At 47.3% G+C, this 27,297-nt stretch overlaps 1 protein-coding gene across 3 annotated transcripts in view; it reads left to right on the plus strand.

Moving 5' to 3' along the window:
* The window catches only part of HMCN1 (hemicentin 1), a 1,072,092-nt gene that overhangs the window by 1,016,343 nt on the left and 28,452 nt on the right, over nt 1-27,297 (plus strand). For all 3 annotated transcript variants that reach the window (XM_063940215.1, XM_063940214.1, XM_063940213.1), the window contains 3 exons: nt 73-201; nt 289-408; nt 11,922-12,048. In XM_063940215.1, the coding sequence (XP_063796285.1) occupies nt 73-201; nt 289-408; nt 11,922-12,048 (376 nt within the window). The remainder of the gene's footprint in view (nt 1-72; nt 202-288; nt 409-11,921; nt 12,049-27,297) is intronic.

Consider the following 27,297-nt stretch of genomic DNA (forward strand, 5'->3'; position numbering starts at 1 on the left):
AAGTAAGTAGACTTACAGATGTATGAGTGTGACTCATGCTTGCTTACAGGCATTCTTTTGTATCCATCTTAGATATTAATGAGTGCAGAGATGCTACACATCGATGTCAAAACAATCAAATATGTGAAAACACGCACGGCAAGTATCTTTGCACTTGTCCCCGTGGGTTCAAGTCTGAAGATCCTGGGAAGCCTTGTGTAGGTATGTGTTACATTGTGTGCATACATTTATTTTCTGTGTTTGTGTTGACCTTTTAAATGGTTTTAACAAATTTAAATCATTGTACAGATATCAATGAATGCGAAAAGCAAGATGCATGTCAACATGAATGCAAAAATGTTCTTGGAAGTTACCAGTGTCTCTGCCCAATCGGTTATCAGCTAATGGCCAATGGAAAGACGTGTCAAGGTATGGCTGTGCAATATGTGTCAAGTTTATTAAAGGTCATTAGTAAAGTTCACAAGAATGCTATAACAAGTATTATAGGTTATGCAGGTTAAAACCTCCCTGCTACCTCACTATGCGTGAGAGTTTTGCAAATTATGCAAGTTCATACAGATGCATTAAAGGGACACCTGATACATAACACCTCGTGCATTACCATTTTTCCATTTTTTTGTTGAACCAGTTCTAGCCTCTTGAAGCACTCTTACTATACATTACATTAGATTTCATGAACAGGGTAGATGCATTGGTGCTAAGATATGTTAGCCATTATCGTGCATTTCTTCCCCAAATCAAACTGCTAGTCTTTCTCTCCCATATGCTATCTAACGGGAACCTGGAATGGAAACTTTAATGACTCCTCTTTCTATTCCTGTCTTCTCCATCTTCTTAGGCTGGGTACATACCTAGCCAACTTGTCTGGCAACCTGCCGTTGTGCAGACAAAGTGGCTGATTAAGTAAGGATACATATTTACCAATCAGCTGCTCAATATGTTGGGCCCACCCAACTGTGATGTCAGTCTCTGCAGCCAGTGTTCTGGCGGTTGGCAGGTTGTCCGTAAACACAGCCAGACATGCCAGTATATCTGCAAGATATATCGACATCGGATATGCTGCAGGGCTGACGCGATATGTCTGTGAACTATGTCACAGACAAATAGGGTGTACACACCCACCGAAAACTTAGATATATCGGCCTTTCCATCGAACAGGTAATATATCACTTTAGTCCATACAACACAAATAGAATTACATAAAACCAGCATATTGTACAAGTGTACATCATTCATTCTATTAAAATACACACATCACAGCTCGTTATGCAAGGGATTCAAACTCCAGACATTGCCATGTAAGACATTTAACTGGTGAGCTATCGCTAAATACTGTATGTAGTGTAAGTTTCCACCATCTTCACTGACTAAGTGCCATTGTAGTAAAATTAACAGCACTCTACGCAAGCGATTTAAACACTAAGGGCCAGATGTAATGACGCCTGAGTTTGGCGGCCGTGCGGGATGCCGGCTGAACTTGGATGTTTTTTTAAAGAGGCAATCACTTACAAGGCAAAACTTCTTGGTGGGCTTGAGGTAAAAATTTAAAGCGGCACTAACAATAAGTAACAGGCTTTACACTTAATGTTATTGCTACTTTCACCTAAAATCCAGCTGAGAAGCACTTCATAAATATAGCCCTTGGTGTTCAATACTGACAAGACTGTCACATTATGACCCTATGCATTGGGCTGGTTTCCACTTTAGCAACTTTAACTGTGCCCATTGTTTCACTGTTTCAGTGGGAACCAATCCAGGTGTCCAGCACTGGGGCTAACTATGAACAGAGTTGGACCGGGTACTGAGGGGGTGTGACCAAATCTGAATAGGCATAACCATGCCCCTCATTTCCTGGAGTCGCACAGGGGACATTGTCCCCCTTATCAGCACTGCAAAGGGAGTCAGTGTCCCCCCTAGCAGGTGACCTTGGCTCATCCAACAAGCCCAGAGCCGTGTATTTAGTACTCACCTCATCCCATTCTTGGCACAGCACCCCTATTCCAGAGGTATCAACAATTGCCAATTTGTTTTATTTTGCTATGCACCTACAGTATAATAAACTATTTCTATCCAAGGACAGCGTTTTACTCTGTATTTCAGTGTAATTGATGATCTGATGGTAGGAAATTTGGACTTAATGCTGATGCGGCCCACAGCACAGTTTGCCGATGGAGGCAAACTGTGCATGCACAGCAACCGCATTGCGGCTGCGCAGGCAGACACATTGCATTCGCATCACTGTTGGATGCGACCGCAATGTGATTGACAGAGGTGGGCGTTCACAGGGTGGCAATGCATTGTTGGGGGGGCAGGGCGGGCCGAACTGGGACGGGACTGGACATTTTCGGGGCGGCTGCGTGATGTCACACGCAGCCGCTCCTATTTAAAAAATAGCAGCCGACCACCTGACACCGCGGCTAGGCTGCACTGCCAGGGGTCAACCTTAGTTCTGATGAGTCCTCAATCTAATTGCGGACACATCAGGAGGTGGACTCACACATGCTGGGAGGCCTTGCCCTGTGCTGGGTGGACCCCGGCATGTGAGGAGATGGACGCAGCGATCTGCATCCATCTCTGAATATGGCCCTTAATGCTTTAGGAAACACTGCTAACATGATTCAATAGAACACAGATCCGTATATAGGGCCTAAATAAGACCTGATCGTTGCTGTGCGAAAAAGGTCTGAACTGCGCCGGCACCGGTGCTGCAGTGCACTGCCGCATTCCAGGCACCCAACGGCCATCTCAGCCCTGCGATCACCTCGCAGGGCTGGGCAGGAGGGGGCAGGCCAGCTGCGTTTTGCAGCCGTTTTAGGGGCACGGTCCGGGCAACACAGGCTGCCCGTACCATGTGGGGGGTGGGCCGTGGCAACAACGTGACATTACATGCAGCCGCTGCGACCCGGACAGCGACAAGTAGCTCCCTGCCAGCACGCAGGAGTTGTGCTGGTAGGGAGCTACTCGTCAAGTACAAAAGCGTTGCAGCTGTGCGATGCTTTTATACTTTTGCGGCAGGGCAGAACCAGACATGCGGGGCGGACTAGCCTGTGCTGGGTGTGCCCCCGCATGTCTGGTTCTGGTCCTGGAACGCCCGCCACTGTCAACCATCCTGTGGCCGCATCCTTCCTGGATGCGGCCACAAGGAGAAGGGTTGTGCACGTGCACTGTGGTTATTGCGTGTGCACAGACAAGAAGGACGCCGCCGCTGCTCATGGATGCACGACTGCAGCCATCTCTGAATCAGCCCCAAAATCTGCAGTGTGTGGCAGCCATGCCTATACTTTGCACTTGCCACTTCTTAATGCTGGTGTCACTACTGTCTAAAATCTTCAAAAACTTCCAATGTCTGCTGTAAACAAACACTTTTCTTCATTAATGTAGCACACATCTCTTCAAAGCAATAATGATGGTTTTAAAAACAGAGTTGATTGTGACAGTAAAATAAGAGATCATTTTTAATATCAGTGGCAAATTTTCCATTAGGCACATGAGGCACGTGCCTAGGTTCGACACCGTATACCATCTTGAATGGAGTTTAAACGGGTAGGACATACACATACTGCCCCTGTAAGCCATCCTGCTTTAATATGTATACATACAGTAATTAATAAAAAAAAATGTCATAGTGGCTTTTTTAATATTCTATTAAAGTGGCTATCATCACGAGCGCTTATAGCCAATCAAGGAAAATATTATAGTTAGGGGTGCCCTTACCCCTAAATCCCTCTCATTATTCATGTTCACAGTTCTCACATTATACAAAGCACTATGTCAGAATATATGCTATTTACCGGCGGCCAAGATCCTGGCTGTCATGATCCCGACAGCGGGATGCCGGCCACCAGTATGCCGGTAGCGGGACGAGCACTAGAATGCCCCTTGCGGACTCACTGCGCTTGCCACGTTGCGAGCACGGTGGCTTGCTGCGCTTGCCACAGGCTATATTCTACCTCTATGGGTAGCGTGGACACACACAGAGGGAGAAAAGCCTGTGGCGCCGGTATTCCAGCGGCATTTCACTGCCTGTCGGGATTCAGGCGTCTGCATTGTGACCGCCGGGATCCCGACAGGCGGTCTCGTGATTGCCTCCCACTGTGTCTAACGCAAAGATTTTTTTTTTTAATATTTGGTTTGAGTTTCCTTTTTAAGTTATGAGATGTCTTCTAATAATGCGACCTCATGTGTAATGCATACCAGTTTACTTATATAGTATTTATACTTTTATTTTAAAAATCATTTCTATTTTAGATGAATACCTTTTAGCAACATTTAATGACTAATTTTACATTTGTGGGGTATCTGCTAAATAAAACATAAATGCTAAATATTTACAGGTATTACCTGTATTCCTGAACACTTGCAGTCTGGAAAGGCTGTCCTCGTACCTGCTGAAAGTGGTAGCTTTCATATGATAAGGGCATAACATGTTCTCATGACTGAAATGCTCCACAAACATGTCCCTAAATGGTGGAACGCCTCCCTTTCAAACACCACATCTTCACTAGGTTTCAAAAACACACCCCATTGTCTGTATTATACCAGTGTCACGGGATTGTCAGACACAGTGCAGCTCTTATAATACAACAAAATAATACAATCACCCAGGGACTTGCAGCATCATGCTATGTCCTTAGTCAGCCTCAGCTCTCCCCATCTGCAGCAAATCACATCACAATACTCTGCATTACCTGCAAAACATTACTATTGTGTGTGTCCCTGTCAGCACCACACTTACCTCACTGACACAATGAGTACCACAGTGCATTGCATTCCTATAGGCTCCTATCACAACTTCTGCAGCCCATCTCATTATTCCTAGGATAAACTCCATGCCTAAGCCCCTTAAATCTGTTCCAGCATCAGATCATAAACCCCTTTTCCCCATCCACAAATTCCAGTTATGTTCTTCCATCCTTATCTCAGCATGAAACCCAGCTGGAAATCCCTCCTTTTATTTACTTACACAGCATCCTCATTTCTCTGACGTCCTAGTGGATGCTGGGTACTCCGTAAGGACCATGGGGAATAGACGGGCTCCGCAGGAGACTGGGCACTCTAAAGATAAGATTAGGTACTATATCTGGTGTGCACTGGCTCCTCCCTCTATGCCCCTCCTCCAGACCTCAGTTAGAATCTGTGCCCGGCCAGAGCTGGATGCACTCTAGGGGCTCTCCTGAGCTTCCTAGAAAGAAAAGTATTTGTTAGGTTTTTTATTTTCAGTGAGATCTGCTGGCAACAGACTCACTGCTACGTGGGACTTAGGGGAGAGAAGCAAACCTACCTGCTTGCAGCTAGCTTGTGCTTCTAAGGCTACTGGACACCATTAGCTCCAGAGGGATCGAACACAGGGCCCGCCCTCGATCGTCCGTTCCCGGAGCCGCGCCGCCGTCCCCCTTGCAGAGCCAGAAGACCGAAGAAACCGGAGGTAATCGGCGGCTGAAGACTTCGGTCTTCATTAAGGTAGCGCACAGCACTGCAGCTGTGCGCCATTGCTCCCTATGCACACCACACACTCCGGTCACTGATGGGTGCAGGGCGCTGGGGGGGGGGGCGCCTTGGGCAGCAATTAGAGTACCTTACATGGCAAATTGGCACATAATACAGCTTTTAAGCTGTATATGTGCATAATCCCCCGTCATTATTCAGATAAAAAAGCGGGAGAAGTCCGCCGAGAAGGGGGCGGGGCTATCTTCCTCAGCACACCGATGCCATTTTCTCTTCACAGCTCCGCTGGAAGACAGCTCCCCAGGCTCTCCCCTGCAGTTTCAAGACATCAAGGGTAAAAAAGAGAGGGGGGGCACTAAATTTAGGCGCAAAATACTATATATAAAAGCAGCTATAGGGAAAATCGCTTTTGTTAGTGTAAATCCCTGATTATATAGCGCTGTGGTGTGTGCTGGCATACTCTCTCTCTGTCTCCCCAAAGGACTTTGTGGGGTCCTGTCCTCAGTCAGAGCATTCCGTGTGTGCGTGTGTGTGTGTGTGTGTGTGTGTGTGTGTGTGTGTGTGTGTGTGTGTGTGTGTGTGTGTCGGTACGGCTGTGTCGACAAGTTTGATGAGGATGCTTATGTGGAGGCGGAGCAGGTGCCGATAAGTGTGATGTCGCCCCCTGCGGGGCCGACACCTGAGTGGATGGATATGTGGAAGGTATTAACAGACAGTGTCAACTCCTTACATAAAAGGTTCGATGACGCAGCTTTGGGACAGCCGGCATCTCAGCCCGCGCCTGCCCAGGCATCTCAGAAGCCGTCAGGGGCTCAAAAACGCCCGCTACCTCAGATGGCAGACACAGATGTCGACACGGAGTCTGACTCCAGTGTCGACGAGGATGAGACAAATATACAATCCACTAGGGCCATCCGATGCATGATTACGGCAATGAAAAATGTGTTGCACATTTCTGACATTAACCCGGTTACCACAAAAAAGGGTATTATGTTTGGGGAGAGAAAGCAGCCAGTGACTTTTCCCCCATCTGATGAATTAAATGAATTGTGTGAAGAAGCGTGGGGTTCCCCGGATAAGAAACTAGTAATTTCTAAGCGGTTACTAATGGCGTACCCTTTCCCGCCAACGGATAGGTTACGCTGGGAGACATCCCCTAAGGTGGACAAGGCGCTCACACGTTTATCAAAAAAGGTGGCACTGCCTTCTCAGGATACGGCCGCCTTGAAGGAGCCTGCGGATAGAAAGCAGGAGGCTATCCTGAAGTCTGTGTATACACACTCAGGTACTATACTGAGACCTGCTATTGCTTCAGCATGGATGTGTAGTGCTGCAGCAGCGTGGTCTGATTCCCTGTCTGATAACATTGATTCCCTTGACAGGGACACTATATTGCTAACCATAGAGCATATTAAAGACGTAGTCTTATATATGAGAGATGCACAGAGGGACACTTGCCTGCTGGCATCTAGAATTAATGCAATGTCCATTTCTGCCAGGAGAGTATTATGGACTCGGCAGTGGACAGGTGATGCTGATTCTAAAAGGCACATGGAAATTTTGCCTTATAAGGGTGAGGAATTGTTTGGGGACGGTCTTTCGGACCTCGTATCCACAGCAACAGCTGGGAAGTCGACTTTTTTACCTCAGGTTCCCTCACAACCTAAGAAAGCACCGTATTATCAAGTACAGTCTTTTCGGCCTCAGAAAGGCAAGCGGGTCAGAGGCGCGTCCTTTCTGCCCAGAGGCAGGGGTAGAGGGAAAAAGCTGCACCATACAGCCAGTTCCCAGGAACAAAAATCCTCCCCTGCTTCCACTAAGTCCACCGCATGACGCTGGGGCTCCACATGTGGAGCCAGGTGCGGTGGGGGCCCGTCTCCGGAACTTCAGCGACCAGTGGGTTCGCTCACAGGTGGATCTCTGGGTTCTACAAGTGGTATCTCAGGGATACAAGCTGGAGTTCGAGACGTCTCCCCCTCGCCGTTACCTCAAATCAGCCTTGCCAGCTACTCCCCAGGAAAGGGAGGTAGTACTGGCGGCAATTCACAAGCTGTACCTCCAGCAGGTGATAATCAAAGTTCCCCTCCTTCAACAGGGACGGGGTTACTATTCCACAATGTTTGTGGTACCGAAACCAGACGGTTCGGTGAGACCCATTCTAAATTTGAAATCCTTGAACACTTATATAAGGAAGTTCAAGTTCAAAATGGAATCGCTCAGGGCGGTTATTGCAAGCCTGGACGAGGGGGATTACATAGTATCACTGGACATCAAGGATGCTTACCTACATGTCCCCATTTACCCACCTCACCAGGTGTACCTCCGTTTTGTGGTACAGGACTGCCATTACCAATTCCAGACGTTGCCGTTTGGTCTGTCCACGGCACCGAGGGTATTTACCAAAGTAATGGCCAAAATGATGATACTCCTTCGGAAGAAGGGAGTTATAATTATCCCGTACTTGGACGATCTCCTTATAAAGGCAAGGTCCAGGGAGCAGTTGTTGGTCAGAGTAGCACTATCTCAGGAAGTGCTACAACAGCACGGCTGGATTCTGAATATCCCAAAGTCGCAGCTGGTTCCTACGACGCGTCTGCTGTTCCTGGGTATGATTCTGGACACAGAACAGAAGAAGGTGTTTCTCCCGAAGGAGAAGGCCAAGGAGTTGTCATCTCTGGTCAGAGACCTCCTAAGACCAAAACAGGTGTCGGTGCATCACTGCACGCGAGTCCTGGGAAAGATGGTAGCTTCTTACGAGGCAATTCCATTCGGCAGGTTCCATGCAAGGATCTTTCAGTGGGATCTGTTAGACAAGTGGTCTGGATCGCATCTTCAGATGCATCGGCTGATCACCCTGTCCCCGAGGGCCAGGGTGTCTCTGCTGTGGTGGCTAGAGAGTGCTCATCTTCTCGAGGGCCGCAGATTCGGCATACAGGACTGGGTCCTGGTGACCACGGATGCAAGCCTCCGAGGTTGGGGGGCAGTCACTCAGGGAAGAAACTTCCAGGGACTATGGTCGAGTCAGGAGGCTTCCCTACACATAAATATTCTGGAACTAAGGGCCATTTACAATGCCCTAAGTCAGGCAAAACCCCTGCTTCAAAACCAGCCGGTGCTGATTCAGTCAGACAACATCACGGCGGTCGCTCATGTAAACCGACAGGGCGGCACAAGAAGCAGGATGGCGATGGCAGAAGCCACAAGGATACTCCGATGGGCGGAAAATCACGTGATAGCACTGACCTCCACCCGGGAGAGTGGGGACTTCATCCAGAAGTCTTCCAGCTGATTGTAAATCGTTGGGAAAGGCCACAGGTGGACATGATGGCGTCCCGCCTCAACAAAAAGCTAAAAAGATATTGCGCCAGGTCAAGGGACCCTCAGGCGATAGCTGTGGACGCTCTAGTGACACCGTGGGTGTACCAGTCGGTTTATGTGTTCCCTCCTCTTCCTCTCATACCAAAGGTACTGAGGATAATAAGAAAGAGAGGAGTAAGAACTATACTCATCGTTCCGAATTGGCCAAGAAGAACTTGGTACCCGGAACTACAAGAAATGATCTCAGAGGACCCTTGGCCTTTGCCTCTCAGACAGGACCTGTTACAGCAGGGGCCCTGTCTGTTCCAAGACTTACCGCGGCTGCGTTTGACGGCATGGCGGTTGAACGCCGGATCCTGATGGAAAAGGGCATTCCGGTTGAAGTCATTCCTACGCTGATAAAAGCTAGGAAGGATGTGACAGCAAAACATTATCACCGCATATGGCGAAAATATGTTGCTTGGTGTGAGGCTATGAAGGCCCCAACAGAAGAATTTCAGTTGGGTCGATTTCTGCACTTCCTACAGTCAGGAGTGACTATGGGCCTAAAATTGGGATCCATAAAAGTCCAGATTTCGGCCCTGTCTATTTTCTTTCAAAAAGAACTGGCTTCACTGCCTGAAGTTCAGACGTTTGTCAAGGGAGTGCTGCATATTCAGCCTCCTTTTGTGCCTCCAGTGGCACCTTGGGATCTCAACGTAGTGTTGGATTTCCTAAAATCACATTGGTTTGAGCCACTTCAGACCGTGGAGCTAAAATATCTCACATGGAAAGTGGTCATGCTATTGGCCTTAGCTTCGGCTAGGCGTGTGTCAGAATTGGCGGCTTTGTCATGTAAAAGCCCCTATCTGATCTTCCATATGGACAGGGCAGAATTGAGGACTCGTCCCCAATTTCTCCCTAAGGTGGTATCAGCGTTTCATTTGAACCAACCGATTGTGGTGCCTGCGGCTACTCGGGACTTGGAGGATTCCAAGTTGCTGGACGTAGTCCGGGCCCTGAAAATCTATGTTTCCAGGACGGCTAGGGTCAGAAAAACTGACTCACTGTTTATCCTGCATGCACCCAACAAGCTGGGTGCTCCTGCTTCTAAGCAGACTATTGCTCGCTGGATCTGTAGCACGATTCAGCAGGCTCATTCTGCGGCTGGACTGCCGCATCCTAAATCAGTAAAAGCCCATTCCACGAGGAAGGTGGGCTCTTCTTGGGCGGCTGCCCGAGGGGTCTCGGCTTTACAACTTTGCCGAGCTGCTACCTGGTCGGGATCAAACACGTTTGCAAAATTCTACAAGTTTGATACCATGGCTGAGGAGGACCTTGAGTTCTCTCATTCGGTGCTGCAGAGTCATCCGCACTCTCCCGCCCGTTTGGGAGCTTTGGTATAATCCCCATGGTCCTTACGGAGTACCCAGCATCCACTAGGACGTTAGAGAAAATAAGAATTTACTCACCGGTAATTCTATTTCTCGTAGTCCGTAGTGGATGCTGGGAGCCCGTCCCAAGTGCGGACTCTCTGCAATACATGTATATAGTTATTGCTTAACAAAAGGGTTATTGTTATGAGCCATCTGTTCAGTGAGGCTCAGTTGTTATTCATACTGTTAACTGGGTATGGTTATCACAAGTTGTACAGTGTGATTGGTGTGGCTGATATGAGTCTTACCCGGGATTCCAAATCCTTTCCTTGTAGTGTCAGCTCTTCCGGGCACAGTTTCCCTAACTGAGGTCTGGAGGAGGGGCATAGAGGGAGGAGCCAGTGCACACCAGATATAGTACCTAATCTTTTCTTTAGAGTGCCCAGTCTCCTGCGGAGCCCGTCTATTCCCCATGGTCCTTACGGAGTACCCAGCATCCACTACGAACTACGAGAAATAGAATTACCGGTGAGTAAATTCTTAATTTTACTCAGAACCTACCCCATCTCTACCTACCCGAATACCCCTTACCAGAGGCGGATTGGCCATAGGGTTCACAGGGAAAATTCCCGGTGGGCCGACGCACCCGCGGGGCCTGTTTTGTTTGAGGACATGTGGTCCTTTTTATAGACATAATGAATAAGATTCAAAATAATTTGCATATATGAAAATGACTTTGCCACTTAGCCTGTGATTGCAGATGATCTAGTGTATGCTCTGTCTGCCTGCTTGGCTGACATATAAGATTGAGTGAATAGTGATTGGAATACGGTTGGTGTAATAAGCAAGAAAATATATCTTTCTAAAGAATGATATAGTTTCCTAAATTCTGAAGGTGTATCATATAATATGCTCATAATATTTAATTTTATTTATTTTTAACTTCCCCCTTGATGCTGGACATGCCCACTATCTGGAAAGTCTTGGGGGGAGGGTGCTGCTGCCATGGCCCATGGCTAGACCTTACACCTCTGGTGCTGCCCATGTGGGGCCACTAATACAAATTTTTCCAGGGCCGATTTTTGTTTCCAATCCGCCCCTGCCCCTTACAGTTGTTCTTGTACCCTCTTGCTCACAATTATCCCTTATCTGTACATTCCTAGCTCCAGCACTTTATGTCCCTATTCCATCATCCTTCCCATTATGAACTCCTTTTATGTCCATGTATCCCCATCTCCCATGCCATGAACATCAGTATCTTCATGTTATCGCACCACTATCCAACAGACCAGAACTCAAACAGGCACCATGTCCAGGAACTGGCAGAAGCTGAGAGTCTGACAGGGTGCGACTGCTGTGCAGAAGCCAGCAAAGTCTTTCTCTCTGCGCCCCCACTTTCCGATACCCGGGGGCCGTCGCCCTCATTATCCCATCCTTCATTTGTTCCTGGCAGCAGTAGAATAATAAATTAATCTCCTTACAATTTGTCCTACCCTGTAATGACCATAATTTAAACAGGAGCTTAGCTGTAAAATATATAACACTTTCAAACAAAATAGTCTTCATTATGTGTGCTTCTAAAAATCATTTTAGAGTTTGAACACAGTTCAAAATGTGTTATTTCCGCTATTTTTTTTTATTCCAGATTTTTTAATTAATGATTGCCAGAGTAAAGAGGTCATATGTAGGGTGTGTCAGTGATGTGTTTCATTTCTTGGAACAAAATTAGTAATGGGTCAGAGCAAAAGGCAAAAACGTTTTTTTTCTTCAAAAGCCGTGTCTAATTTCTCCTTTTGCCAACAGATATTGATGAATGCCTTGTCCAGGACATTCAATGTGGTGTGAACCAGATGTGTTTCAACATGAGAGGAAGTCACCAATGCATAGACACTCCTTGTCCTCCAAACTACCTCCGGGACTCTTCTTCTGGGTATGCTACTCTACATTTAAAAATAAATTTAACTTGCTGGAAAAATACTTCCATCTTGGTTTTTCTCGGGATTCATACTAATGATAATTTACATAGAATTCTAATAAACTTACCAAACATTCTCCCATCCCGTTGCCCACAAGCAGGTATGTGAGGGGTGGGATTCCATTGACACCTGCAATTTGGGAGAATGTAATTTCATTTCCTCAGCAATGGTTCTTGTCTCTTTATATTAAATAATGGACAGATGTTCAAACAGACCAGTGTGACCTAGAAAGATACAGCTCGCTCTGTCCAATCAGCAGCTGATACAGCACATTCTGAGTTTGATCTGTTCCTGGTTGTTAATGTCAGGAGAAGACATCACAGCACCGGAGGGGTAAAATCCTCCCATAATTGCATTGGGAAGAGGGGTATTAAATAAAAAGGAATGTTTAGGTGGAGTCAGCCTTTAACGTTGTTACACACAAATACAATATAATAGGAACAGCACTTCTGTAAAGGCTGAGAGATGGAACATAAAAAGAACAATTTTATAGATGGTAAATGGTTCAGCAGTAAGACAAAATCTCTGCCATTCGTGGGATAAAAGAAACTCGTATCTGATAGTAATCTAGAAATCTTAAATTGCTCACTCAAGTTAGAAGAACATTTGTAAAATAAATTGTATATTAAATAAATCATACACTCAAACAAAAATAATATTATATATATATATATATATATATTTCTCTGACGTCCTAGTGGATGCTGGGTACTCCGTAAGGACCATGGGGAATAGACGGGCTCCGCAGGAGACTGGGCACTCTTTAAAGAAAGATTAGGTACTACATCTGGTGTGCACTGGCTCCTCCCTCTATGCCCCTCCTCCAGACCTCAGTTAGAATCTGTGCCCGGCCAGAGCTGGATGCACTTAGTGGGCTCTCCTGAGTTCACTATAAAGAAAGTATTTGTTAGGTTTTTTATTTTCAGTGAGATCTGCTTGCAACAGACTCACTGCTATGTGGGACTTAGGGGAGAGAAGCAAACCTACCTGCTTGCGGCTAGCTTGTGCTTCTAAGGCTACTGGACACCATTAGCTCCAGAGGGATCGAACACAGGGCCCGACCTCGATCGTCCGTTCCCGGAGCCGCGCCGCTGTCCCCCTTGCAGAGCCAGAAGACGGAAGATACCGGAGAAAATCGGCGGCTGAAGACTCCGGTCTTCAATAAGGTAGCGCACAGCACTGCAGCTGTGCGCCATTGCTCCCACAGCACACCTCACGCTCCGGTCACTGGTTGGTGCAGGGCGCTGGGGGGGGGGGGGGGGGCGCCCTGGGCTGCAATTAGTATACCTTACATTGCAAACTGCACATAATACAGTTCTAAACTGTATATGTGCCTAATCTCCCGCCATAATTTTCATTAAAAAAGCGGGAGAAGCCCGCCGCTGAAGGGGCGGGGCTATCTTCCTCAGCACAGCCAGCGCCATTTTCTCTTCACAGCTCCGCTGGAAGGACGCTCCCCAGGCTCTCCCCTGCAGTATACATTACAGAAAGGGTAAAAAAAGAGAGGGGGGGCACAAAAATTTAGGCGCATATTGTGACATAAGCAGCTATTGGGGGAAAATTCACTTTGTATATAGTGTATATCCCTGTTATATAGCGCTCTGGTGTGTGCTGGCATACTCTCTCTCTGTCTCCCCAAAGGACTTTGTGGGGTCCTGTCCTCAGTCAGAGCATTCCCTGTGTGTGTGTGCGGTGTGTCGGTACGGCTGTGTCGACATGTTTGATGAGGACGCTTACGTGGAGGCGGAGCAGGTGCCGATAAGTGTGATGTCGCCCCCTGCGGGGCAGACACCTGAGTGGATGGATATGTGGAAGGTATTAACCGACAGTGTCAACTCCTTGCATAAAAGGTTCGATGACGCAGCTTTGGGACAGCCGGCATCTCAGCCCGCGCCTGCCCAGGCATCTCAGAGGCCATAAGGGGCTCAAAAACGCCCGCTACCTCAGATGGCAGACACAGACGTCGACACGGAGTCTGACTCCAGTGTCGACGAGGATGAGACAGATGTACAATCCACTAGGGCCATCCGATGTATGATTACGGCAATGAAAAATGTGTTGCACATTTCTGACATTAACCCGGTTACCACAAAAAAGGGTATTATGTTTGGGGAGAAAAAGCAGCCAGTGACTTTTCCCCCATCTGATGAGTTAAATGAATTGTGTGAAGAAGCGTGGGGTTCCCGAGATAAGAAACTAGTGATTTCTAAGCGGTTACTGATGGCGTACCCTTTCCCGCCAACGGATAGGTTATGCTGGGAGACATCCCCTAAGGTGGACAAGGCGCTCACACGCTTATCAAAAAAGGTGGCACTGCCTTCTCAGGATACGGCTGCCTTAAAGGAGCCTGCAGATAGAAAGCAGGAGGCTGTCCTGAAGTCTGTGTATACACACTCAGGTACTATACTAAGACCTGCTATTGCTTCAGCATGGATGTGTAGTGCTGCAGCCGCATGGTCTGACTCCCTGTCTGATAACATTGATTCCCTTGACAGGGACACTATTTTGCTAACCATAGAGCATATTAAAGACGTCGTCTTATATATGAGGGATGCACAGAGGGACATTTGCCGGCTGGCATCTAGAATTAATGCAATGTCCATTTCTGCCAGGAGAGTATTATGGACTCGGCAGTGGACAGGTGATGCTGATTCTAAAAGGCACATGGAAGTTTTGCCTTATAAAGGTGAGGAATTGTTTGGGGACGGTCTCTCGGACCTAGTATCCACAGCAACAGCTGGGAAGTCGACTTTTTTACCTCAGGTTCCCTCACAGCCTAAGAAAGCACCGTATTATCAAGTACAGTCCTTTCGACCTCAGAAAGGCAAGCGGGTTAGAGGCGCGTCCTTTCTGCCCAGAGGCAAGGGTAGAGGGAAAAAGCTGCACCAGACAGCCAGTTCCCAGGAACAAAAATCCTCCTCTGCTTCCACTAAGTCCACCGCATGACGCTGGGGCTCCACAGGTGGAGCCAGGTGCGGTGGGGGCCCGTCTCTGGAACTTCAGCGACCAGTGGGTTCGCTCACAGGTGGATCTCTGGGTTCTACAAGTGGTATCTCAGGGATACAGGCTGGAGTTCGAGACGTCTCCCCCTCGCCGTTACCTCAAATCAGCCTTGCCAGCTACTCCCCAGGACAGGGAGGTAGTACTGGCGGCAATTCACAAGCTGTACCTCCAGCAGGTGATAATCAAAGTTCCCCTCCTTCAACAGGGACGGGGTTACTATTCTACAATGTTTGTGGTACCAAAACCAGATGGTTCGGTGAGACCCATTCTAAATTTGAAATCCTTGAACACTTATATAAGGACGTTCAAGTTCAAAATGGAATCGCTCAGGGCGGTTATTGCAAGCCTGGAAGAGGGGGATTATATGGTATCACTGGACATCAAGGATGCTTACCTACATGTCCCCATTTACCCACCTCACCAGGAGTACCTCAGGTTTGTGGTACAGGACTGCCATTACCAATTCCAGACGTTGCCGTTCGGTCTGTCCACGGCACCGAGGGTATTTACCAAGGTAATGGCCGAAATGATGATACTCCTTGGAAAGAAGGGAGTTATAATTATCCCGTACTTGGACGATCTCCTTATAAAGGCGAGGTCCATGGAGCAGTTGTTGGTCGGAGTAGCACTATCTCAGGAAGTGCTACAACAGCACGGCTGGATTCTGAATATCCCAAAGTCGCAGCTGGTTCCTACGACGCGTCTGCTGTTCTTGGGTATGATTCTGGACACAGAACAGAAGAAGGTGTTTCTCCCGGAGGAGAAGGCCAAGGAGTTGTCATCTCTGGTCAGAGACCTCCTGAAACCAAAACAGGTGTCGGTGCATCACTGCACGCGAGTCCTGGGAAAGATGGTAGCTTCTTACGAAGCGATTCCCTTTGGCAGGTTCCATGCAAGGATCTTTCAGTGGGATCTGTTAGACAAGTGGTCCGGATCGCATCTTCAGATGCATCGGCTGATCACCCTGTCCCCGAGGGCCAGGGTGTCTCTGCTGTGGTGGCTGCAGAGTGCTCATCTTCTAGAGGGCCGCAGATTCGGCATACAGGACTGGGTCCTGGTGACCACGGATGCCAGCCTCCGAGGTTGGGGGGCAGTCACTCAGGGAAGAAACTTCCAAGGACAATGGTCGAGTCAGGAGGCTTCCCTACACATAAATATTCTGGAACTAAGGGCCATTTACAATGCCCTAAGTCAAGCAAAACCCCTGCTTCAAAACCAGCCGGTGCTGATTCAGTCAGACAACATCACGGCGGTCGCCCATGTAAACCGACAGGGCGGCACAAGAAGCAGGATGGCGATGGCAGAAGCCACAAGGATTCTCCGATGGGCGGAAAATCACGTGATAGCACTGTCAGCAGTGTTCATTCCGGGAGTGGACAACTGGGAAGCAGACTTCCTCAGCAGGCACGACCTCCACCCGGGAGAGTGGGGACTTCATCCAGAAGTCTTCCAGCTGATTGTAAATCGTTGGGAAAGGCCACAGGTGGACATGATGGCGTCCCACCTCAACAAAAAGCTAAAAAGATATTGCGCCAGGTCAAGGGACCCTCAGGCGATAGCTGTGGACGCTCTAGTGACACCGTGGGTGTACCAGTCGGTTTATGTGTTCCCTCCTCTTCCTCTCATACCAAAGGTACTGAGGATAATAAGAAAGAGAGGAGTAAGAACTATACTCATCGTTCCGGATTGGCCAAGAAGAACTTGGTACCCGGAACTACAAGAAATGATCTCAGAGGACCCTTGGCCTCTGCCGCTCCGACAGGACCTGCTGCAGCAGGGGCCCTGTCTATTCCAAGACTTACCGCGGCTGCGTTTGACGGCATGGCGGTTGAACGCCGGATCCTGATGGAAAAGGGCATTCCGGTTGAAGTCATTCCTACGCTGATAAAAGCTAGGAAGGCTGTGACAGCAAAACATTATCACCGCATATGGCGAAAATATGTTTCTTGGTGTGAGGCTAGGAAGGCCCCAACAGAGGAATTTCAGCTGGGTCGATTTTTGCACTTCCTACAGTCAGGAGTGACTATGGGCCTAAAATTGGGATCCATAAAAGTACAGATTTCGGCCCTGTCTATTTTCTTTCAAAAAGAACTGGCTTCACTGCCTGAAGATTAGACGTTTGTCAAGGGAGTGCTGCATATTCAGCCCCCTTTTGTGCCTCCAGTGGCACCTTGGGATCTCAACGTTGTGTTGGATTTCCTAAAATCACATTGGTTTGAGCCACTTCAGACCGTGGAGCTAAAATATCTCACGTGGAAAGTGGTCATGCTATTGGCCTTAGCTTCGGCTAGGTGTGTGTCTGAATTGGCGGCTTTGTCATGTAAAAGCCCCTATCTGATCTTCCATATGGACAGGGCAGAATTGAGGACTCGTCCCCAATTTCTCCCAAAGGTGGTATCAGCATTTCATTTGAACCAACCTATTGTGGTGCCTGCGGCTACTCGGGACTTGGAGGATTCCAAGTTGCTGGACGTAGTCCGGGCCCTGAAAATCTATGTTTCTCTAACGTCCTAGTGGATGCTGGGGACTCCGAAAGGACCATGGGGAATAGCGGCTCCGCAGGAGACTGGGCACAAAAGTAAAAAGCTTTAGGACTACCTGGTGTGCACTGGCTCCTCCCCCTATGACCCTCCTCCAAGCCTCAGTTAGATTTTTGTGCCTGAACGAGACGGGTGCAGGCTAAGGGGCTCTCCTGAGCTGCTTAGTGTAAAAGTTTAAAGTAGGTTTTTTATTTTCAGTGAGACCTGCTGGCAACAGGCTCACTGCACCGAGGGACTAAGGGGAGAAGAAGCGAACTCACCTGCATGCAGAGTGGATTGGGCTTCTTAGGCTACTGGACATTAGCTCCAGAGGGACGATCACAGGCCCAGCCATGGATGGGTCCCAGAGCCGCGCCGCCGTCCCCCTTACAGAGCCAGAAGACGGAAGAGGTCCGGAAAATCGGCGGCAGAAGACGTCCTGTCTTCAATAAGGTAGCGCACAGCACTGCAGCTGTGCGCCATTGCTCTCAGCACACTTCACACTCCGGTCACTGAGGGTGCAGGGCGCTGGGGGGGGGCGCCCTGAGACGCAATAAAAACACCTTTTTTGGCAAAAAAATACATCACATATAGCTCCTGGGCTATATGGATGTATTTAACCCCTTCCTATTTTTACATAAAAAAGCGGGAGAAAGGCCGCCGAAAAAGGGGCGGAGCCTATCTCATCAGCACACTGGCGCCATTTTTTCCTCACAGCTCCGTTGGAGGAAGGCTCCCTGACTCTCCCCTGCAGTCCTGCACTACAGAAACAGGGTAAAACAAGAGAGGGGGGGCACTAAATTGGCATATAAATATATACAGCAGCTATATTAGGGAAAAACACTTATATAAGGTTATCCCTGTATATATATAGCGCTCTGGTGTGTGCTGGCAAACTCTCCCTCTGTCTCCCCAAAGGGCTAGTGGGGTCCTGTCCTCTATCAGAGCATTCCCTGTGTGTGTGTGCTGTGTGTCGGTACGTTGTGTCGACATGTATGAGGAGGAAAATGGTGTGGAGGCGGAGCAATTGCCTGTGTTAGTGATGTCACCCCCTAGGGAGTCGACACCTGACTGGATGGTCTTATGGAAAGAATTACGTGATAGTGTCAGCACTTTACAAAAGACTGTTGACTACATGAGACAGCCGGCAAATCAGTTAATACCTGTACAGGCGTCTCAAACACCGTCAGGGGCTCTAAAGCGCCCGTTACCTCAGGTGGTCGACCCAGACACGGACACTGACTCCAGTGTCGACGGTGAGGAAACAAACGTATTTTCCAGTAGGGCCACACGTTACATGATCACGGCAATGAAGGAGGTTTTGAACATTTCTGATACTACAAGTACCACAAAAAAGGGTATTATGTGGGGTGTGAAAAAACTACCCGTAGTTTTTCCCGAATCAGATGAATTAAATGAGGTGTGTGATGAAGCGTGGGTTTCCCCCGATAAAAAACTGCTAATTTCTAAAAAGTTATTGGCATTATACCCTTTCCCGCCAGAGGTTAGGGCGCGTTGGGAAACACCCCCTAGCGTAGATAAGGCGCTCACACGCTTATCAAAACAAGTGGCGTTACCGTCCCCAGATACGGCCGCCCTCAAGGAACCAGCTGATAGGATGCTGGAAAATATCCTTAAAAGTATATACACACATACTGGTATTATACTGCGACCAGCAATCGCCTCAGCCTGGATGTGCAGTGCTGGGGTGGCTTGGTCGGATTCCCTGACTGAAAATATTGATACCCTGGACAGGGACAATATTTTATTGACTATAGAGCATTTAAAGGATGCATTTCTATATATGCGAGATGCACAGAGGGATATTTGCACTCTGGCATCAAGAGTAAGTGCGATGTCCATTTCTGCCAGAAGAGGATTATGGACACGACAGTGGTCAGGGGATGCGGATTCCAAACGGCATATGGAAGTATTGCCGTATAAAGGGGAGGAGTTATTTGGGGTCGGTCTATCGGACCTGGTGGCCACGGCAACGGCTGGAAAATCCACCTTTTTACCCCAAGTCACCTCGCAGCAGAAAAAGATACCGTCTTTTCAGGCTCAGTCCTTTCGTCCCCATAAGGGCAAGCGGGCAAAAGGCCACTCATATCTGCCCCGGGGCAGAGGAAGGGGAAAAAGACTGCAGCAGACAGCCTCTTCCCACGAACAGAAGCCCTCCCCCGCTTCTGCCAAGTCCTCAGCATGACGCTGGGGCCTTACAAGCGGACTCAGGCACGGTGGGGGCCCGTCTCAAGAATTTCAGCGCGCAGTGGGCTCACTCGCAAGTGGACTCCTGGATCCTGCAGGTAGTATCTCAGGGGTACAAATTGGAATTCGAGACGTCTCCCGCTCGCCGGTTCCTGAAGTCTGCTTTACCAACGTCTCCCCCCGACAGGGATGCGGTATTGGAAGCCATTCACAAGCTGTATTCCCAGCAGGTGATAATCAAGGTACCCCTCCTACAACAGGGAAAGGGGTATTATTCCACGCTGTTTGTGGTACCGAAGCCGGACGGCTCGGTGAGACCCATTTTAAATCTGAAATCCTTGAACACTTACATAAAAAGGTTCAAGTTCAAGATGGAGTCACTCAGAGCAGTGATAGCGAACCTGGAAGAAGGGGACTATATGGTGTCTCTGGACATCAAGGATGCTTACCTCCATGTCCCAATTTGCCCTTCTCACCAAGGGTACCTCAGGTTTGTGGTACAGAACTGTCACTATCAGTTTCAGACGCTGCCGTTTGGATTGTCCACGGCACCCCGGGTCTTTACCAAGGTAATGGCCGAAATGATGATTATTCTTCGAAGAAAAGGCGTCTTAATTATCCCTTACTTGGACGATCTCCTGATAAGGGCAAGGTCCAGAGAACAGTTAGAGGTCAGGGTAGCACTATCTCAAGTAGTACTACGACAGCACGGATGGATTCTAAATATTCCAAAATCGCAGCTGATTCCGACGACTCGTCTTCTGTTCCTAGGGATGATCCTGAACACAGTCCAGAAAAAGGTGTTTCTCCCGGAGGAGAAAGCCAAGGAGTTATCCGACCTAGTCAGGAACCTTCTAAGACCAGGCCAAGTGTCAGTACATCAATGCACAAGGGTCCTGGGAAAGATGGTGGCTTCTTACGAAGCGATTCCATTCGGCAGATTCCACGCAAGAACTTTTCAGTGGGATCTGCTGGACAAATGGTCCGGATCGCATCTTCAAATGCATTAGCAGATAACCCTGTCTCCAAGGACAAGGGTGTCTCTCCTGTGGTGGTTACAGAGTGCTCATCTCCTAGAGGGCCGCAGATTCGGCATTCAGGATTGGGTCCTGGTGACCACGGATGCCAGCCTGAGAGGCTGGGGAGCAGTCACACAGGGAAGAAATTTCCAGGGCTTGTGGTCAAGCATGGAAACGTCACTTCACATAAATATCCTGGAACTAAGGGCCATTTACAATGCCCTAAGTCAGGCAAGACCTCTGCTTCAGGGTCAGCCGGTGTTGATCCAGTCGGACAACATCACGGCAGTCGCCCACGTAAACAGACAGGGCGGCACAAGAAGCAGGAGGGCAATGATGGAAGTGGCAAGGATTCTTCGCTGGGCGGAGAATCATGTGATAGCACTGTCAGCAGTGTTCATTCCGGGAGTGGACAACTGGGAAGCAGACTTCCTCAGCAGACACGATCTTCACCCGGGGGAGTGGGGACTTCACCCAGAAGTCTTCCACATGATTGTGAACCGTTGGGAAAAACCAAAGGTGGACATGATGGCGTCCCGCCTCAACAAAAAACTGGACAGATATTGCGCAAGGTCAAGGGACCCTCAGGCAATAGCTGTGGACGCTCTGGTAACACCGTGGGTGTACCAGTCAGTGTATGTGTTCCCTCCTCTTCCTCTCATACCAAAAGTACTGAGAATCATAAGAAGGAGAGGAGTAAAGACTATACTCGTGGCTCCGGATTGGCCAAGAAGGACTTGGTACCCGGAAATTCAAGAGATGCTCACGGAAGACCCGTGGCCTCTACCTCTAAGAAAGGACCTGCTCCAGCAGGGACCATGTCTGTTCCAAGACTTACCGCGGCTGCGTTTGACGGCATGGCGGTTGAACGCCGGATCCTGAAGGAAAAAGGCATTCCGGATGAAGTCATCCCTACCCTGATCAAAGCCAGGAAGGATGTAACCGTACAACATTATCACCGTATTTGGCGTAAATATGTTGCGTGGTGCGAGGCCAGGAAGGCCCCTACGGAGGAATTTCAACTGGGTCGTTTCCTGCATTTCCTGCAAACAGGACTGTCTGTGGGCCTCAAATTAGGGTCCATTAAGGTTCAAATTTCGGCCCTGTCAATATTCTTCCAAAAAGAACTGGCTTCTGTTCCTGAAGTTCAGACGTTTTGTCAAGGGAGTACTGCATATACAGCCTCCTTTTGTGCCTCCAGTGGCACTTTGGGATCTCAATGTAGTTTTGGGATTCCTAAAATCACATTGGTTTGAACCACTCACCACTGTGGACTTAAAATATCTCACATGGAAAGTGGTAATGCTGTTAGCCCTGGCTTCAGCCAGGCGTGTCTCAGAATTGGCGGCTTTATCCTATAAAAGCCCTTACCTAATTTTTCATACGGACAGGGCAGAATTGAGGACTCGTCCTCAATTTCTCCCTAAGGTGGTTTCAGCTTTTTACTTGAACCAGCCTATTGTGGTGCCTGCGGCTACTAGGGACTTGGAGGATTCCAAGTTGCTGGACGTAGTCAGGGCCCTGAAAATGTATGTTTCCAGGACGGCTGGAGTCAGAAAATCTGATTCGCTGTTTATCCTGTATGCACCCAACAAGCTGAGTGCTCCTGCTTCTAAGCAGACGATTGCTCGTTGGATTTGTAGTACAATTCAGCTTGCACATTCTGTGGCAGGCCTGCCACAGCCAAAATCTGTAAAAGCCCATTCCACACGGAAAGCGGGCTCATCTTGGGCGGCTGCCCGAGGGGTCTCGGCTTTACAACTTTGCCGAGCAGCTACTTGGTCAGGGGCAAACACGTTTGCTAAATTCTACAAATTTGATACCCTGGCTGAGGAGGACCTGGAGTTCTCTCATTCGGTGCTGCAGAGTCATCCGCACTCTCCCGCCCGTTTGGGAGCTTTGGTATGATCCCCATGGTCCTTTCGGAGTCCCCAGCATCCACTAGGACTTTAGAGAAAATAAGAATTTACTTACCGATAATTCTATTTCTCATAGTCCGTAGTGGATGCTGGGCGCCCATCCCAAGTGCGGATTGTCTGCATTACTTGTACATAGTTATTGTTACAAAATCGGGTTATTGTTGTTGTGAGCCATCTTTTCAGAGGCTCCTTCTGTTATCATGCTGTTAACTGGGTTCAGATCACAAGTTGTACGGTGTGATTGGTGTGGCTGGTATGAGTCTTACCCGGGATTCAAAATCCTTCCTTATTGTGTACGCTCGTCCGGGCACAGTATCCTAACTGAGGCTTGGAGGAGGGTCATAGGGGGAGGAGCCAGTGCACACCAGGTAGTCCTAAAGCTTTTTACTTTTGTGCCCAGTCTCCTGCGGAGCCGCTATTCCCCATGGTCCTTTCGGAGTCCCCAGCATCCACTACGGACTATGAGAAATAGAATTATCGGTAAGTAAATTCTTATTTTCCAGGACGGCTAGAGTCAGGAAAACTGACTCGCTGTTTATCCTGCATGCACCCAACAAGCTGGGTGCTCCTGCTTCTAAGCAGACTATTACTCGCTGGATCTGTAGCACGATTCAGCAGGCTCATTCTGCGGCTGGACTGCCGCATCCTAAATCAGTAAAAGCCCATTCCACGAGGAAGGTGGGCTCTTCTTGGGCGGCTGCCCGAGGGGTCTCGGCTTTACAACTTTGCCGAGCTGCTACCTGGTCGGGATCAAACACGTTTGCAAAATTCTACAAGTTTGATACCCTGGCTGAGGAGGAACTTGAGTTTGCTCATTCGGTGCTGCAGAGTCATCCGCACTCTCCCGCCCATTTGGGAGCTTTGGTATAATCCCCATGGTCCTTACGGAGTACCCAGCATCCACTAGGACGTCAGAGAAAATAAGAATTTACTCACCGGTAATTCTATTTCTCGTAGTCCGTAGTGGATGCTGGGAGCCCGTCCCAAGTGCGGACTTCTGCAATACTTGTATATAGTTATTGCTTAACTATAGGGTTATTGTTCTGAGCCATCTGTTGAATGAGGCTCAGCTGTTATTCATACTGTTAACTGGGTATAGTTATCAGAAGTTGTACGGTGTGATTGGTGTGGCTGGTATGAGTCTTACCCGGGATTCCAAATCCTTTCCTAGTAATGTCAGCTCTTCCGGGCACAGTTTCCCTAACTGAGGTCTGGAGGAGGGGCATAGAGGGAGGAGCCAGTGCACACCAGATGTAGTACCTAATCTTTCTTTAAAGAGTGCCCAGTCTCCTGTGGAGCCTGTCTATTCCCCATGGTCCTTACGGAGTACCCAGCATCCACTACGGACTACGAGCAATAGAATTACCGGTGAGTAAATTCTTATTTTATATATATATATATATATATATATATATATATATATAACTGTGATGATCAAACCTTGTGATTGTGAGGTGAGTCAACGCACGGCACTCTAGGGCTTATTTCAGATTAGTGCAGTTTATTGTGCAACGTTTCAGAGAATGAATCCCCTTTTTCAAGTATAAGTCACCTGACTTCCTGATAGATTCAGATTCTGGGATCACTACGAGCTACTTCTCTGTTTGAAATTCTACCCTTAATTGGACTGACCAGTTATTTGAACGTTTTATCACAATTTATCAGGAAGTCAGGCAGAATCTACTTTTGGGACTCCTCCCCTCAATTATTTGATCGCATTATACTGTATTGGGAAGTCAGGTTTTATTAATGTGACATCTAATGTCTCCTTAAATCAGTCAAGTGAGTTTACATTATCAGCATCCCCATAAATGATGTTTTTAATCAACGCTTTATATGAAGTCATACCCCTGATGAACAAGAGGGAAGGATGCTCTGCGCTCCAAGAATCACTTGGAATTAATTAATTAGTTAAGTGCAGTCTAGCAAGGAGAATAATTGACTCAATGCAACTCACAGTGTGGAGCTATTTGTATTCAAATATTACACTGGGACGCCAGTGTTACAATTAGCAATTATCCAATTAAGAGAGAGCGTTGTCCTTGTTTGAATTTTAACTCAGTTCTATTGCATGTTGTCTTAACTAGCACATTCTGAGAGATAGTTACATTATTACCTTCTATTGTGCATTTAAGAAGTTCCAACTTCTGTTTCTTTTAATTTGCTATATATGTATTAACTGCTTGTTTAGTTGTGTGTCTGTTTCAAATAATATTTTGATAAAACAATCTGTTTCTTACAATCGAGATGCATTGAGTCAATTATTCTCCTTGCTAGACTGCACTTAACTAATTAATTAATTAATTCCAAGTGATTTTTGGAGCGCAGAGCATCCTTCCCTCTTGTTCTTCATTAAATTTCATTTCAGTCTAACCAGCTGTTTTTGCTCAGCAGCTCCACAGCTCACTATTTATTGTATATCCCTATTTAGTAATTTTATTACTTTATATAGCTCCAGGTCATACAGTTGGAGATTATTCTCTAACTGTATTTGCACATACCCCTGATGAAGTCTCGTTGAGAGACGAAACGCATTGGGTTTATTCATTATTTTGTGACTCCTAGATCTTCCTAGCAAGAGCTTGGGAGAAAGGCTTACTGTCATAACATGAATGCTGTTTTATTTGGTTGATCGAATATATGAAATGTTTTTGGTTTTTATAAAAGAAAGGACTCTTTTCATGAATCTATTGGATTGGAACATTGTATATTTCTTCGACATTGTAAAGAAACTGTCCCCTGTCACAATTGTGGGTTGATTAGTTGTTGGAGGGTGTATCCACACCTCTTTGGCTCTTTTCCACTACTGTCTTATATAATATATATGTATGTATATGTGTGTGTGTGTGTGTGTGTGTGTGTGTGTGTGTGTGTGTGTGTGTGTGTGTGTATAGATATATATATATATATATAACAAAAAAAGTGAGAATAGGCGCCTCCGAGTGTAGTGTTGTATATAGGATGTAACCGTCACCCTTAGTATCACCCTGTGAAGTAAAGGTGTACCGTATATGGTACCACCTTTCTCAATGGCACAATGTCACAATTTCAAATGAGCGATGTCATCAGTAATATCCTGGTGATATTTCTCCTTCGTTTTAACTCACATAGTGGAGACAAGAGCAGAAAAAGGACCGATGGTGCAATACGTTTTACATAAAACACACATTTATTTAGAACTAGTCCAACAGTAAAAACATTGCCCGTACCATATAAAAGATTAAAAACAGCTTATCTGTCAATTAGTCGTCCATACAAGTGTTTACTCGTATGGACGACTAATTGACAGATAACTGCCTTTCAAAGTGAGACAGTCACCAACACACCTAAATAGCAGCTGATCCAGGTTAAAGGTAAATGAGCTTAGGGGTGCATGAGAGAGAGATATGGTCACAAATGGGCCAATTAAAAATTAACCCTGTTATACAAACAAACACGAGGAATCACTGCACTTGCCATTCCCAGGGGTTGGGGTGCGGTGGGCTGTGACCACCGAACTCAAATATACTAAACAGAAAGCTCAGCACTCTCCTAAGCAGCTTCATTCACCTTAATGCTTTAATATACATCTAAAAAAACAATGGGGTTTTGGTTTATGAATTGTACAATGCATGTAAGCTAGCGGTCCACTCCACGGGACCCCATTTCACCACAAGTCCTACTCTATCACAAACTTTCACATAGATTTTATAGAAACCTGCCAACTGCTGTCTCATAGAGGAAAATGTGCTTATCTGGTTTAAAGCTTACCTGCCACACTTATGGCTTTTAAAAGGTAAGACAGTCACCAACACAAATAACACAAGTGTGCTTACCTGGTTTACATCTCACCGGCCAACAGACTACTGGCTTTCAAAGTGAGACAGTCAAAAACACACCTAAATAGCAGCTGATCCAGGTTGCCATTCCCAGGGGTTGGGGTGCTGTGGGCTGTGACCACCGAACTCAAATATACCAAACAGAAAGCTCAGTACTCTCCTAAGCAGCTTCATTCACCTTAATGCTTTAATATACATCTAAATAAACAATGGGGTTTTCCTCTATGAGACAGCAGTTGCCAGGTTTCTATAAAATCTATGTGAAAGTTTGTGATAGAGTAAGACTTGCGGTGAAATGGGGTCCCGTGGAGTGGGCCGCAAGCTTACATGCATTGTACAATTCATAAACCAAAACCCCATTGTTTATTTAGATGTATATTAAAGCATTAAGGTGAACGAAGCTGCTTAGGAGAGTGCTGAGCTTTCTGTTTGGTGTATATATATATATATATATATATATTTCTCTGATGTCATAGTGGATGCTGGGTACTCCGTAAGGACCATGGGGAATAGACGGGCTCCGCAGGAGACTGGGCACTCTTAAAAGAAAGATTAGGTACTATATCTGGTGTGCACTGGCTCCTCCCTCTATGCCCCTCCTCCAGACCTCAGTTAGAATCTGTGCCCGGCCAGAGCTGGATGCACCTAGTGGGCTCTCCTGAGCTTACTAGAAAAGAAAGTATTTGTTAGGTTTTTTATTTTCAGTGAGATCTGCTG

This window comes from Pseudophryne corroboree, chromosome 9 (assembly GCF_028390025.1).
Source record: "Pseudophryne corroboree isolate aPseCor3 chromosome 9, aPseCor3.hap2, whole genome shotgun sequence".
Lineage (NCBI taxonomy): Eukaryota > Metazoa > Chordata > Amphibia > Anura > Myobatrachidae > Pseudophryne > Pseudophryne corroboree.